Source organism: Tamandua tetradactyla, chromosome 10, assembly GCF_023851605.1.
Source record: "Tamandua tetradactyla isolate mTamTet1 chromosome 10, mTamTet1.pri, whole genome shotgun sequence".
NCBI classification, from domain to species: domain Eukaryota; kingdom Metazoa; phylum Chordata; class Mammalia; order Pilosa; family Myrmecophagidae; genus Tamandua; species Tamandua tetradactyla.
The window spans coordinates 47178350-47194413 of NC_135336.1; the positions used below are offsets into that span (position 1 = coordinate 47178350).

The 16064-nt window shown below is 36.7% G+C and overlaps 1 protein-coding gene across 1 annotated transcript in view; it reads right to left on the reverse strand.

Moving 5' to 3' along the window:
- The window catches only part of LOC143647645 (transmembrane protein 45A-like), a 49992-nt gene that overhangs the window by 2610 nt on the left and 31318 nt on the right, over positions 1-16064 (reverse strand). Inside the window, exon 7 of the mRNA XM_077117478.1 lies at positions 12041-12186. Within this exon, the coding sequence (XP_076973593.1) occupies positions 12041-12186 (146 nt within the window). The remainder of the gene's footprint in view (positions 1-12040; positions 12187-16064) is intronic.

Consider the following 16064-nt stretch of genomic DNA (forward strand, 5'->3'; position numbering starts at 1 on the left):
GGCCCCAACCTAATTACTCATGTTCTTGACTTCAGTTGACTGAGTTTTTATATTATAGCTAGTGCATATGATCAATAATATTTGTCTTTTTGTTCCTGATATTTCATTTAACATACATTCCTTAAGGTTCACACACTTGGTTGCATGCCTCATAACTTCATTCCTTTTGGCAGCTGCTCAATAGTCCATTGTATGTATACCCCATAGTTCCCCCTTCCCTTCCTCAGTCAACGTACCCTTAGGCCACCTCTATCTATTGTGGATCATGAACACTGCCACCATAAACACCATGGTGCAGATGTCCATTTGTGTGCCCACATTCAGTTCCTCTAGGTATATACTTAGCCACAGGGTTTCAAGATCAAATAGCAACCCACCTCTAGCCTCCTGTGAAACCACCACACTGCCCTCTAAGGAACCGCACCTCCCAGTTTTCCTACCGACAGTGAAGGAAAGGTACATCATTTTCTCCGCATTTTCTCTAGCACGTTTCTCTCGGTTCATTTTTTTTTTTTTTCATGGGCAGGCACTGGGAATCTAACCTGGGTCTCTGGCATGGCAGCAAGAACTCTGCCTGCTGAGCCATCGTGGCCTGCCCTCTTGGTTCATTCTTAAACAGTTTTATTCATACATCATACAATCCAATCTAAGTGCTATAGACATACCTTCACCACCATAATCTATATGAAGACATTTTCTTTTCTTTCACAAAGAATCTGTATCCCTCCCCTATGCAACCCCTCCCCCCCACACACACACAACTGCTGACATTTAGTTTGGGCATAATGCCTTTGTTACATCCTATGAAAGCATATTACAATATTATTGTTGGCTATAGACCCTAGCTTGCATTGATTGTACTTTTTCCCATATACCATCTAATTTCAACACTCCGAAATGTTGACATTCATTTGTTCTCACTCATGCAAAAATGTTTTTTATTTGTACGTTTAATCACCATCATTGCCCACTCTAGGCATTCCTAAATTATACTGTCTCAAGCTTTATCCTCTACCTTTTCTTCTGGTTTTATATTGCCCCAGCTCTTCTCCCTCAATCATACTCACATTCAGCTTCATTCAGTGTAGTTATATTATTCCGCTAAAATCAGGTAGTATTGTGCCATCCATTTCTGAATTTTTACAATCAGGCCTGTTGCACAATCTGTATTCCTTCAGCACCAATTGCCTAAACTCTACCCTGTGTTCTTAACTTCAATTCTCAAAGTTCACTCATTAATGTTAGTTCACATTAGTGAGACTATACAGCATTTGTCCTTTTGTTTCAGGCTAACTTCATTCAGCATAATGTCCTCAAGTTTCATCCACCTTGTTACATGCTTCATGACTTTATTCTGTCTTATAGCTGCATAGTATTCTATTGTTTGTAAACACCACCCTTGTTTATCCACTCATCTGCTGAAGGACATTTAGGCTGTTTCCATCTCTTGGCAATTGTAAATAATGCTGCTATAAACATTGATGTGCAAATGTCTGTGTTCTTGCCCTCAGGTTCTCTGAATATATACCTAGTAATGGGATTGCTGGGTCACATGGCAATTCTATACTTAGCTTCCTGAGGAAACACCAAACTGCTTTCCAGAGCAGTTGTACCATTTTACATTCCCACCAACAGCAGATACATGTGCCTTCTTCTCCAAATTCTCTTCAGCACTTGTCTTTTTCCGTTTTTTTTTTATAATGACCATTCTAATGAGTATCAGATAATATCTTATTGTGGTTTTGATTTGCATTTCCCTAATAGTCAGTGAACTTGAGCATCTTTTCATGTTTCGTTTGGCAATTTGTATTTTTCCTTCCGGGAAGTGATTGTTCATGTCCTTTGTCCATTTTTTAATTAGGTTATTTGTCTTTTTTTTCTTTTTTTTTAGTTGAAGAATCTCTTTATGTATTCTGAATACTAAACAATTATCTGATATTTGGTTTCCAAATATTGCCTCCCATAATGTAGGCTGCCTTTTTACTTTCTTGAGAAAGTTCTTTGATGCACAAAGGTGCTTAATTTTGAGGAGTTCCTATTTACCTGTTTCTTTTTTCAAAGCTTGTGCTTTAGGTATAAGGTCTAGGAAACTGTCTCCTATTACAAGATTTATAAGATATTTCCCTACTTTTTCTTCTAAAAGTTTTATGATCTTTGCTCTAATATTTAGTTCTTTGATACACTTTGAGTTAAATTTTGTATAAAGTGTGAGAAATGGATCATCTTTCATTCTTTTGCGTATGGATATCCAGCTCTCCAAGCACCATTTATTGAAGAGGCTGATCTTTCCCAGGTGGGTTGGCTTGCCCATCATATAAAGATCAATTGTCCATAGATGAGAGGGTCTATTTTTGAACACTCTGCTTGATTCCATTGGTCATTATATCTATCTTTAGGCCAGTACCATGCTGTTTTGACCACTGTGGCTTCATAATATGCTTTAAAGTCAGGTACTGAGGACCTCCCAGATCTTTTTTCTTTCTCAACATGTTTTTAGCTGTTCAGGGCATGCTGCCCTTCCAAATAAACTTGGTTATTGGTTTTTCTACTTTTCCAAAATAAGTTGTTGGGATCTTAATTGTTATCACAGTGAATCTATGAATCCATTTGGGTAGAATTGACATCTTAGCTATACTTAGACTTCCAATCCATGAACATGGTATCCCCTTCCATTTATTTAGATCTTCTATGATTTCTTTTACAATTTCTTGTAGTTTTCTGTGTATAGTTCTTTTGTATCCTTAGTTAAATTTATTCCTAAATATTTGATTATTTTGGTTGCTATTGTACATGGAAATTTTTCTAGATTTCCTCCACAGATTGCTCATTACTAGTGCATAAAAACACTACTGATTTTGGGGTACTGATCTTGTACCCTGCCACTCTGCTTTACTCATTTATTTGCTCTGATAACATTACAGTAGAATTTTTTTGTGATTTTCAAAATATAGTACCATATCATCTACAAACAGAGTTTTACTTTTTCCTCTCCAATTTAGATGACTTTCATTTCTTTTTCTTGTTGAATCACTCTGGCTAGAACTTCCACCACAATGTTTAATAACAATGGTGACAGTGGGCATCCTTGTCTTGTTCCTTACCTTAGAGGGAAAGCTTTCAGTCTTTCCCCATTGAGAATGATGCTAGCAGTGGTTTTTTCATATATTCCATTTATCATGTTGAGGAATTTCCCTTCTATTCCTATCATTTGAAGTGTTTTAATCAAGAAAGGATGTTGACTTTGTCAAATGACTTTTCCGCATCAGTTGAGATGATCATGTGGTTTTGCTTAGATTTGTTAATATAGTGTATTACATTGATTGATTTTCTTATGTTGAACCACCCTTGCATACCTGGAATAAATCCCACTTGCTCAAAGTGTAAAAGTTTTTTTAATGTGCTGCTGGATTTATTTACAAGTATTTTGTTGAGGATTTTTGCATCTATAATCATTGAGATATTGGTCTGTAATTTTCTTTCCTTGTAGTATCCTTGTCTGGCTTTGGTATTAGGGTGATGTTCACTGCGTAGATTGACTTAGGTATTTTCCCCTCCTCTTCAACTTTTTTAAGTGTCTGAGCAAGATTAGTACTAAGTTTTTCTTGAATGCTTGGTATAAGTCACATGTGAAGCCATCTGGTCCTGGACTTTTCTCTTTTGGGAGCTCCTTGATGACTAATTCAATATCTTTACTTGTGATTGGTTTGTTGAAGTCATCTAGTTCTTCTTGAGTAAATGTTGGCATGCCTTTCTAGGAAGTTGTGTATTTTTGTTACATTGTCTAGTTTATTAACATATAGTTGCTTTTAGTATCCTCTCATTACCTCCTTTATTTCTGAAAGGTCAGTTGTTATGTCTCCTGTTCCATTTCTGATTTTGTTTGCATTCTCTCTCTCTCAATCTCTCTCTCTCTCTCTCTCTCTCTCTCTCTCTCTCTCTCTCTCTATCATCTCTTGTCAACCTGGCTAAGGGTCCATTGATTTTATTGATTTTCTCAAGGAACCAACTTCTGGTTTTGTTGATTTTCTTGATAGTTTTCATGTTCTCAATTTCATTTATATCTGTTCTAATCTTTGCTATTTCTTTCCTTTTGTTTGATTTGGAGTTATTTTGCTGTTTTTTTCTCTAATACTTCCAAGTGAACGGTTAATTCTTAGATTTTTGCTCTTTCTTTCTAATATAGGCATTTAAGGCGATAAATATCCCTCTTAACAATGCCTTTGCATTTTGATATGCTGTATTTTCATTTACATTTTCCTTGAAATATTTGCTGATTTCCCCTTCCAATTTCATCCTTGACCCACTAGTTGTTTAAGAGTATGTTGTCTAGCCTCCATATATTTGTGAATTTTCTGGCCCTCTGACTGTTATTGATGTCAAACTTCATTCCTTTATGATCTAAGAAAGTGTTTTGTATGATTTCAATCTTTTTAAATTTATTGAGACTTGCTTTGTGGCCCAGCATATGGTCTATCCTTGAAAATGATCCATGAGCAATTGGGTAAAATGAGTGTCCTGCTGTTGTGGAGTATAATGTTCTGTAAATGTCTGTTAAGTCTAGTTCAATTATTGTATTATTCAGATTCTCTATTTCTTTGTTAATCTTTGGTCTAGTTGTTCTATTCATTGATGAGAGCGGGGAATTGAAGTCTCCAACTAATATGGTAGGGTATCTATTTCTCCCTTCAGTGTTGTCACTGTTTGCCTCATGTACTTTGGAGCACTCTGGCTTGGTGCATGAATATTCATGGTTGTTATGTCTTCTTGTTGAATTGTTCCTTTCATTAATACATACTGTCTTTCTTTTTCTCTTTTAACGCTTTTACATTTGAAGTCTAATTTGTAGGCTTATAGGATATAGTGGCCCCTGCTCTTTTCTGATTACTGTTTGTATGAAATATCTTTTCCCAACCTTTCACTTTCCACTTGTTTTTCTCCTTGGGTCTAAAATGAGTCTCCTGTAGACAGTATATAGATGCATCCTGTTTTTTAAATCCATTTTGCCAGTCTATTTCTTTTTATTGGGGAGTTTAATCCATTAACCTTTAATGTTATTATTGTCAAGGCAGTACTTTCTTCTACCATTTGTCTTTGGGATTTTATATATCTATTTTTTTCTTTACTCATAGTCTTCACTTCTACACTGTTCTCAAGACCTCTCTCTCTTGCCTTTTACTATCTGCCTGTAGTGCTCCCTTTAGTATTTCTTGCAAAGCTGGTCTCTTAGTCACAAATTCTCTTGGGGATTGTTTGTCTGAAAATATTTTAATCTCCTGCTCATTTTTGAAGGACAATTTTTCTTGATATAAAATTCATTGTTGACAGTTTTTCTATTTTAGAATCATAAATATATCATACCACTACTGTCTTGCCTCCAGGGTTTCTGCTGAAAAATCTACACACAGTCTTATTGGGCTTCCTTTTTTTGTGATGGATTGCTTTTCTCTTGCCGTTTTCAAAATTCTATCTTTCTGTTTGACATTTGACAATCTGATTAGTGTCTTAGAGTATGTCTATTTGGATCTATTCTGTTTTGGGTACACTGTACTTCTTGGATCTGTAATTTGATGTCTTTCATAAGAAGTGGGAAATTTTCGGTGATTATTTTCTCCATTATTCTTTCTCCTCCTTTTTCCTTCTCTTCTCTTTTTAAGACTCCCACACATGTATATTCATGTGCTTCATGCTGTTATTCAATTCCCTGAGACCTTGCTTATATTTTTCCATTCTTTTCCCTATATTTTCTTTTGTGTGTTGGATTTCAGATGTCCAGCTTTTTAGTTCACTAATCCTTTCTTTTTCTTCTTCTAATCTATTGCAGATTTCCATTGTTTTTATATATATATATATATATATCTGGAATGGTTTGCTCTCTATCTGTTCTTTGACATTCAATTCAACTTATTCTAGACCTCTAGCATAGGTTCTGTTCAGCTGATCAGGTTTTCAGTTCTTATTTTTCTGTTTCTTGCTCTGCCTATATGGAGCCTTTTTATGAAAGAGGGCCTCATCGGATTTCCCCAGGCCAGACAGACCCATATCACCAGAGGAAAGAGTAGTCAGCATCAGTTTTTCTTTGGGTGAGACCCAGAAAATTGACAGACTTTCCTATGAAGACTCTAGACTCATGTTTTCCTATCCTGCCCAGCATGTGTCTCTTGTCTGCCTGAAGCTTCCCACCAATGTAAAGTGATGTGGTGTCTTTAATTTCAGCAGAATTACCCTGCTGAGGTCCTAGTTGAGACAGAGATGTGGTTGTAGAATGGCTTTAATTGCTTCTGTTTTCCAGTACCTGGGTCCTGAATTCCTTGAAGGAGGGATTCCACTTGAGCTGGGTGAAAACTTTTTCTTGGGAAAGATACACCTTTAGGAAATTAAACCCTTTCCACTGACTAGTTACTTTGTCTCTCAGATAAGTTTAATTCTATCTTTGCCTGGGGCTGTGCTGGAGTCTAAGAGTGCTTCCAGTTCTATCTAATGAGCTTTTAAGGAGCAGATAAAAAGCCTTTTCAGAATCAGACCCCTACTCAGTTTTGTCAATCAATAGCTTAAGTTGGCACATTGGTCTGTGTATCTCCAGGTTCTATGTACCCTCTTTTCTTGGGGTCCAGCCCTTTTCCAGTATTTTGCGCTGTCTGACTCAAAAAGCCTCTGTTTTTGTTTTGTTTCTTCCATTACCCAGACCCCTTTCTGCCAAGGCAAAAACTCCTCAGTCCTTTAGTTCTTATTCCTGGCTTATCTGTGCTGGTAGTCAGAATTTGTTAATTAATTCTGCAATTGATTGAGCTAAACCCTTGATGCTAGAAAGGCTGTTTCCTTTTCCCTTATGGAACTAGCCTGCCATGCCCAGGGGGCAGGAGTGTAGACCTCCATGGATTGGGGGACTTAGAGTTCTGTGTGGGGTCTCTGAGCCATTCCACCAGTTCCAGACTAGTGTACACTGTGTATCTGGTTACCGATGTTTCCCTAGCAGTTGTTCTGTACCATTCCTGGTGATTTACTACCTACTTTTGGAGGATGAACTAAATTTCACACCTCACTGAGCTGCCATCTTGCCTCATCTCAGAATCAGTTATTTTTGACATTGGGAGGTGTGAAGCTTCTTAATGGCAGAAGTCCTGCCGGCTCTCTACTTTACTCAGTGATAAAAATAATATGTAACAAGAACTAGACAAAGCTTTCTTTTGCACAATTTTCATAAAGAGATTGTACAGTGAACAGATCAATAAAACAATAAACTTCCAGATATCTATAGGAATATACAAACAAATTTGATAGACCAAATTATCAAAATGAGGATTCTCTCTTCTTTCTGAAATAATTCACCAGGTCATTAGCACCTTCACTCTGATTTTCTGCCTTCCCTCATCTTAAAATGAGGTGTGGCCTCCCCTTACCAGTATGCAATCACTGTACTAGTACTCTGGATCCCATAGAGTATAAGCTTCTTAAAAGAATGGACCTCATCTTATTGATGCCCCAGAATCTAGAACAATGTCTAATACATAGTAGAAGCTCAACACACATGGAATGAGTCAGTGGACCATTGGAGCTACTTCTCACCTACTCATAGAGACTAATTCTTCAATTACTTGAAACTCAGCACTGACTCCTCAAATGAACAACACCAAGCAACACAATAAACAACATGTTTTGACCCATCAAGAGCCATGGAAAACCTGTCTAAATCTTTTACCTTGTTTTTTAAATTGACTGTATATGTTTCTCTCAATATTCTCACCAACAAGCTTGTAAACTTAAATAATCTAAGGCCAGGCCAGTATTTGCATCATTTTAAAAATTCACAGAGTTTTAAGATACATATTAAAGAAATGGAGAAATTAGTTAATTGATTAATTTCTCCCCTGTTGATCCTTTTGGAAAATCACAAAGATATAATTGCTTAGTTTCTGTTTAGGGTGATGGAAAAATTTGATAATATATATTGATGGTGGTAATATAACATTGTGAATGTGATCATCACCACTGAATTATATACCTGAAAGTGGTTAAAAAGGGAAAATTTAAGGGGTATAATAGTTGCTACAATAAAAGTTTTTTAAAAAACAAACAAACATAGGACTGTACAACACAAACAATGAACCCTAATGTAAACAATGGAATATAGATAATACTACATTTTTTGCCCTACGAAATAGTACAATATACATCAATTGTAACAAATGCACCACACTAATGCAAAGTGTTAAAATGGGGACATGCATGTGGGAACTCGGCATATTTTGCATGATCTCTGTAAACCTACAAATTCTCTAATGAAAATGAATGAGTGGATTGAATGTTAAAAATGATAATTGTTGACACAGTTACTAGTCATACCTACTGTTTCCCATTCCTCCTTTCTAGATTACATCTGCTGCTACAACCACCAATCTGGGGCATATCAGACACATTAACCTGGCTTTCTCTGCCAGCTGTACCTCTAGGTACATGAGCATACACAAAGGTCACTGGGGTAAATCAAGAAATGGAGTTATAACGAGGAAGTTCAAATAACTTTTAAGTACTGGTATGGTGTAAGTCCAAGGAACTGTGATCAGAATATGTCTTGGCTTCTGCTTCCATATCTTCTTATCAATTAATATGGACAAGAGCAGAATTGAGTAGTCTTCCAGAAAACTATCATAAGCCTGGAATTTGGGCATATCTATTTTGTTCTTCATGAATCATTGCCTATAAAACCAATCTGAAAATGATGAATATTTCCCTACCCATTGAGAGAGGCTTCTGAAATGGTTTGGTGCAACAGTAGTGGGTGCTTAAATTTGAAATACAGTAAAACATGCAATGAGATTCCCAAACACAGAGGGCTTGCCTATGTGCTCTCACAATCAGGATTCTAGGTGTGGGATTAAGGCAGTCTTTGAATCATTATTTTAGAAAACTTGGAAGTACAGCTTCATTTTTCAGAGATTTGGGGGAGTATTCTTCCTGGGCAATCTTTGTGGAATGCAAAACAAATTCTGATACAGTGATTGAACAATCCATAACTCTTGGCTGAGTTACAAACCACTCTATAGTCCAAGCCCAACAAACAGGTTTCAAGACTCATTACGATTACAGGACTGAATGAGCTTACCATGTAACATCACTGAAAGGCAGTACTGGATCTTTATGATTCTTTTTTAGTTCTTTCTTAAGTTTATATCAATATTTATCAAAACAATAAGCTCCTAATATTACCTTTACAAAAGCAATATGAAAGCAAAACTCAAAAACATTTAAGACATTATTTCCAAACTAATGGAACCTATACCATAACAGCTCTGAAACAAGGATATATTGGAACAGCAAGGCTATATTGGAACAACAAACAGCAAATAAGTTATTATTGGATTATTTTTGGAATATGTTTGGAATTATGTTAAGACACGAGAAATGTGCAATTAAAGGACAGGTGTGTTATCCTCAAGGAGACTAGCTAGCAAACAACACCAACACATATAAACTAACAGTAAATATTACACAATAGTTTGCAATTGTTGAAATGTATGGTAGACACTAAGGTGATGTGAAAACTTGAAAAGAGAGATGAGCAATGGCTGGAGTAATTAAAGGAAATTTCTTTAAAGATATGTGCATTTAGCAGGGTTGCCAGATAGAGGGAACTGCATGGTTAAAAGTTTAGAAAAGGGTGAGGTGTGGGGCAGAAGTTGGGGGTGAGGTGAGAGATTGAACAATATCAATGGAGTCTCTCATTTCCAAAACTGTAAATGGATTCGAAGTTCACTAGGGGTCTGGAGGCTTTTGAAGCAGGAGGAGACAGTAGTCTTCTTTTGGCTCTGAATGAGAGCTGACATAAGGGAGAGGCTCCTTGATGACTGGAAATAATCTTGGAGACCACCCAGCCTCTAAGGAGAGGAGGCCTAGATGTCAGCTTAGAAGAACAGAGGAAGAAGCCAAGTTTCACTCAACACAGAGTCAGCCTTAACAACCAGCTCATGTACAAACTTCAGGGTAAGAAATAGGACAGAATGAAATCAGTCACTGATAAGGCAGAATTCCCAGCTGCCAATGGCACTTGGACCTCTGACACAATCAAGGCAGGTTGTCTGAAGCTAGCAGAGATATCCAGGAACTAAACAACAAAACAGTTTCCTCATTCGGAGACCCAGCACCAAAGCTACTTCAGCAGTGAAGCCACAAAGAAGTGCCAGTAGGAGGGGTGACCTGGAGTTCACATCTAGAGGGAAGAATGGAAAGTTGCTCCAACAGAGGCTGGGACTCCACTAGGGCTAGAAGTAACTACTGAATTTTAGGAATCTGGAGAACTTTCTGGATGGGAACAATTCAATACCATAGCCACTAACCACATGTGGTTCTTAAAATAAATTAAAACTAATGTGGCATAGCAACACTTCAAGTGCTCAATAGCCAGACATAGCTAATGGCTATGATATTGAACACTGCATACAGACCATTCCTATCAGCACTAAGGCTTGACATATTAGGTGCTGATAATTGCTATCAGCCAAATCAATTGTGGTTAGGCACAAGCTACCTTAGAAAGAGGAACTGAACTCACCCCTTTGTATTTCTGAGCATTTTTCAAGCTGTAATACAATTCTTAACTGTGGGGATGCTTCTCTGGACTTCAAGAGTGCTTTATTCTTCTACCTCCATTTATTGCAATGGATTTTTAACTTTTTGCTTTGAAATAACTTAAAACTTACAGGAAGATTGCAGAAACAATGCAAAACAATACATGGAATGCCACTCTACCCCTCACCAAGATCCAGATTTACCATTCTTTAGCATTTTGCCACACTTATTATAATCATTCTTTCCATCTGTTTATCTTTCTATCCATCATTATCTAATAATTTGAGAATAATTTGTATCCATCAGGCTTCCCAAACAATGCTTCCAACTACATTTTCTGAGAAGTCCAAAATTTTAAACATTAAGAGAAAGCATATAATCCATATACCAATTTTTTTCAGTTGTATCAATAATGACCTCTTTTCTTTGGGTTGGAAAGATTTAAAAACTGTTTTTTATTTTAATACCATATATACAACCTGTGTTCCCATTCAGATATATGATTCAGTACTGCACTGTATTTTAGTTGTCTGTTTCTCCTAATAGGACTAAATATTCTTCTAGGGCAAGGGCTATACCTCATTCATTTCTGATACATAATAATAATAATAATAACAATTATTGAGTTTTATGATGTCTTAAGTACTTCAAATATAAAGTATCATTTAGATGCTATTTTATCCCCATTTTACAAATGACAAAACTGAAACTTAATGTGGATAAATAATTTGCCCAAAGTTATACAGCTGAGAAGTAGAAAAGCCAGGAATCTGTATTCTTATCACTGTTATATTGTTACTTGCCACCCTCTGAAACACTTTATCAGAGTCCTTGTAAAAACATGTATCATTCAACTAAATGATACTTTTAGAAATATTAGAGTAAATGTCAAATTAATCAGGCACTCAAAATTTAATGGGGGACAGGGCGGACCATGGTGAATCAGCAGGCAGAGTTCTCGCCTACCATGCCAGAGACCTGGGTTTGATTCCCGGTGCCTGCCCATGCAAAACAAACAAAAATTTAATGGGAGACAAAAAGATGGTGAAAAAAAATACCAAATTTTGAAAATGTTGTAAAGGAATAATGGACAAATAAAGGATTTAGTGGTGGTGTGGGGAAGAATATTAAAAGGAGAAAACAGAAAATGCAAAGATATAGAAGCACAGAAGTGTCTGTGTTGGAAGGTCAGAAGCACTAAATAGGGACTATTGAATTACCCCAATTTTAAATTTTTGTGTTAGCAGATAATTTTCTGCTTTGCTAACCTGACTTATGGGCTGTGAAGGAATGAAATCACCTTTGAATTTTTAAGTTCAACAGTATTGTGATTATAATACAAATATATTGATGATATTGGTTTTGGTATATATATATGCATATATATATAGATGAAAATTGATATAAATGATGTATATTAATGATAATATATACCAATAAATGAACTCCCATGAACAACAATCGCTCAGTAACTTACCAGGTGACAAAGGTATAATTCATAGCAACAATGGCGAGTGCGACTGCATAATGCCAGCAAAAGCAGATGGTGAGAAACATGATGTTGTCATGGTCCTTCTGATCCCACTCAGGTCTTCTATTGTGGGGATACAGTACAAAAGCAACCTGTAATTTAAATGAAAAGCATGCATTAGAATCACTAGGTACATTCCAAAAGGTGGTTTCTTTCTAAATGTTTCATTCAAAGATTAGTGGCATGTCACAGTCCTAAAACATCATATTTTGCTGTCTGTCTTAGTAATATGGACAGTATGTGCCATTTAAATTTTTGAAAATAATATAAAAAGACATTTAAAGACCAGTTTTGAAAGTATAAAGAGTAATTATCTCTGGAGATGGATATACTTTCTGAGAATGTCCTGGAAGAAGAGAAAGGAAAAGGGGTATAAACAGTAATGGAGGATGTAACTACTGAAAATTTCCCAACTCTCATGAAAGACATAAAAACACAAGTCTAAGAAATGCAGCATTCCTCAAACCAAACAGATCCAAATAGACCTATGCCAGGACATCTACTAATCAGATTGTCAAATGTCAAAAACAAAGAAAGCATTATGAAAGCAGCAAGAGAAAAGTGATTCAGCACATACATGGGAGGCTCACCACAGTGGGGAGAAGGTAGTGGGATGATATATTTAATTTTCTCTTTCTTTTTTATAATTCAGTATAATTGTATATTATTTTGAAAGAGAAAAACTGCCAACCAAGAAGCTTTCCTTCAAAAATATGGAAGTGTTTAAAATATTTACAGATGAACAAATACTGAGATAGTTTGTGAATGAGAGACCTGCTCTACAAAACATACTAAAGGGAACAGTGCAAGCAAATAGCAAAAGACAGGAGAGAGAGGCTTGGGGAAGAGATTAGCAATGGAGATAACAGGAAGGGTAAACAATAGGGTTAAAAGAGAGAAAAGATAAAAAATAAAATTCAAAAGAAAATGTGGTTGGAGAAAGTACAGACTTAACAGTAATGGCATTAAATGTTAATGGTTTAAACCCTTCAATACAAAGACATAGATTGGCAGAATGGATTAAAAAAAAAACAAAACAGGATACAACTATATGCTGCCTACAAAAGACTCACGTAAGACCAAGGAAAAAACAGATTGAAAGTGAAAGGGTGGAAAAAAATATTTCATGCAAACAACAAGAAAAGACCAGGGCAACTATGCTAATACCAGAAGGTTAGATTTCAAATGTCAAATAATTAAAAGAAAAAAAAGAAGGACACTGTTTTAGTTTATTAATGCTGCCAGAAATTCAATATGCCAGAAATGCAATCTACCCAAAGTATGTTGGCTTTTATAAAGGGAGTTTATTAAGTTACAAGTTTACAGTTCTAAGGTGATGAAAATGTCCAAACTAGGGCCTCCAGGGAAAGATACTGATTCAAGAAAGGCCAATCTTGGATGGTATGTGGCTGGTATCTGCTGGTCCTTTCACTTTCTGATGTCAAATAGCTTCCCTGGGGTAGTTTTCTTTCTGCTCTCCAAAGGTCTCTGTGTCACCTCTCAAGCTTTTTGCAAAATGGTTCCCTCTTAAAGGACTCTGGTAAACAGACCACTTTAAATGGGTGGAGACACATCTCCATGGAAATCACCTAATCAACACGTCCCACCACAATTGGATGGATCACATCTCCATGGAAACAACTTAATCTAAAAGATCCCACCCAACAATATTGAATCAGGATTAATGAACATGGATTTTCTGGAGCACACAACAATTTCAAACAAGCCCTTCTACTCTCTGGACCCCCAAAAGATATGTTCTTTTCATATATAATATACATTCATTCCATAATAATAATATCACAAAGCCTAAAATCATTTCAGTGACAATACAAATACAATACAAAATCAAAACCAGTACAAAATTTCATCAAGGTCAGTTACAGGCATGGTCTGTCATAAGGCAAAGTTCTCCTCTGGTCCTAAACTTAAAACTTAGAAGTTATCTGCTACCAATATACAAAAGAGGAACAGTCAAAGGGTAGATGATTCCATTCATTTGGTGGGGGGGAGATTGGAAAGAATACAGGGGTCACTAGACCCAAACAGTTCTAAAAACCTGTAGGGAAAACTCCATTTAATTTCAAAGTCTGAGAGTCATTTATTGTCAGGGCATTACAAGCAGGCATGCTACCCTTCCAAGGGCCTACACAGCAGCCCTGATCCCTCCAAACTCTTCAGTAAGGGTTGTAACCAAGGAGAAATTTGGGAAAACATCTTTTACTTGGCTGCACCCACTTCAAATTTCAAGATAGCACCTGGGTTCTTTGCCATCTCTGAAATGCACACTAAACCAAGGAGAAATTTGGGAAAACATCTTTTACTTGGCTGCACCCACTTCAAATTTCAAGATAGCACCTGGGTTCTTTGCCATCTCTGAAATGCACACTAACCCCCCTCAGAAAAATGGGACAGCAGCAAGGGCCTCCCCAATCCCCAAGGAATGTGCCCACCCTCTCTGAGGCCTGGGGCACCAAAAAAATTCCTGGATATTGAGGCCGAAGTCTCACCTTCTGTGTTCATGGTAAACTCACTCTCTCCAAGTGCATGGATGGGCTCTACCCTCCTTGCCCAAGTCTTCTTGGCTTCAGACCTTAGCTCCCATGGTTCTTGCTTAATTATTTTTCTTTCAATTTGTCCCATTTTTGTCCCTTTTAGCTAGACTGGCAGTGGTTCAGTTTATACAAATCCCACATCATTCTTGTTGGGTTTCTACATAGCACATGAGGATCAAAGCCATCAGACAATATAACTTTCCACAAATCTTTTCTGGATAACTCCATCTCCAATTCTCACTTGTCCTGCAATGCCTGACTGGTTCCATGTTTGGTTAAATCCTGACACTGGACACTATTCATTGGGATCTCCCTTTCCAGAAGCCCAGAACTTTCCAGACTATCAATTTCTGGTTTCTTTGTACCTAAGAATTCAGTTCTCATCTTATCTCCTTTTTGTCACCTTTTACTATAAGCTGAAAGGAGAAGCCAAACTTCATTTTCCATGTTCAGTTTGGAAACCTCTTCAGCTAAGTACCACAGGTCACCATTTTTAAACAGACTCTTCCATTGAACACCAGTAGTCAATTTTGCCAAATTCTCTACCACTTTAAAACAAAGATCAGCTTTTTTGTAGTTTCCAAAAACACATTCATCATTTCTTTCTAAGGTCTTACCAGAAGTATCACCAGAGTTCACATTTCTATTAACAGACTTATCAAAGCAATCTAGGGTTTCTCTATAAAGCTCCCCAAAATTCTTCCAGAATCTTCCTCTTACCCATTTAAAAAGACATTTCAATATATTTGGTGTTTGCAAGCCACAGCACCCCATTCTCAGTAAAAAAAAAAAAAAAAGAAAGAAAGAAAGAAAGAAAAAAAGCTGTTTTCATTTATTAATGCTGTTAGAAATCCAAAATGCAAGATATGGGTTGACTTTTATAAAGGGATGTTATTAAGTTACAAGTTTACAGTTCTAAGGCCCTACAAATGTCAACTGAGGCACCCCAGGAAAGATAACTTACTCAGGATAGGCTGAACTGGGAAGGCATGTGACTGATATCTGCTGGCTCTTTGGATTTCTGGTCCCCTAAGGGCATTTTCTTTCCGCCTCTCCAAAGGTTTTGATCTGTGTCAACTCTCAAGCTTTTTCCAAAATGATTCCATCTTGAAGTACCAGTAAGCAAGCCACCTTGAATGGTTGAAGACACATCTCCATGGAAACTACCTAATAAAAATATTCCACTCACAATTGGGTGGATCACATCTCCATGGAAAGAACTAAGTAAAAGATTCCACCCAAAAATATTGAATCAGGATTAAAGAGCATGACTTTTCTGGGGTTCACAACTGTTTCAAATTGGCACAGTCACTATGTATTAATAAAAGGGAAAATTCATCAAAGCAACATAACAATCAAATATCTATATGCCAGGTAAGCATGCTCCAAAATACCTGAGGCAAATTTTGACAACA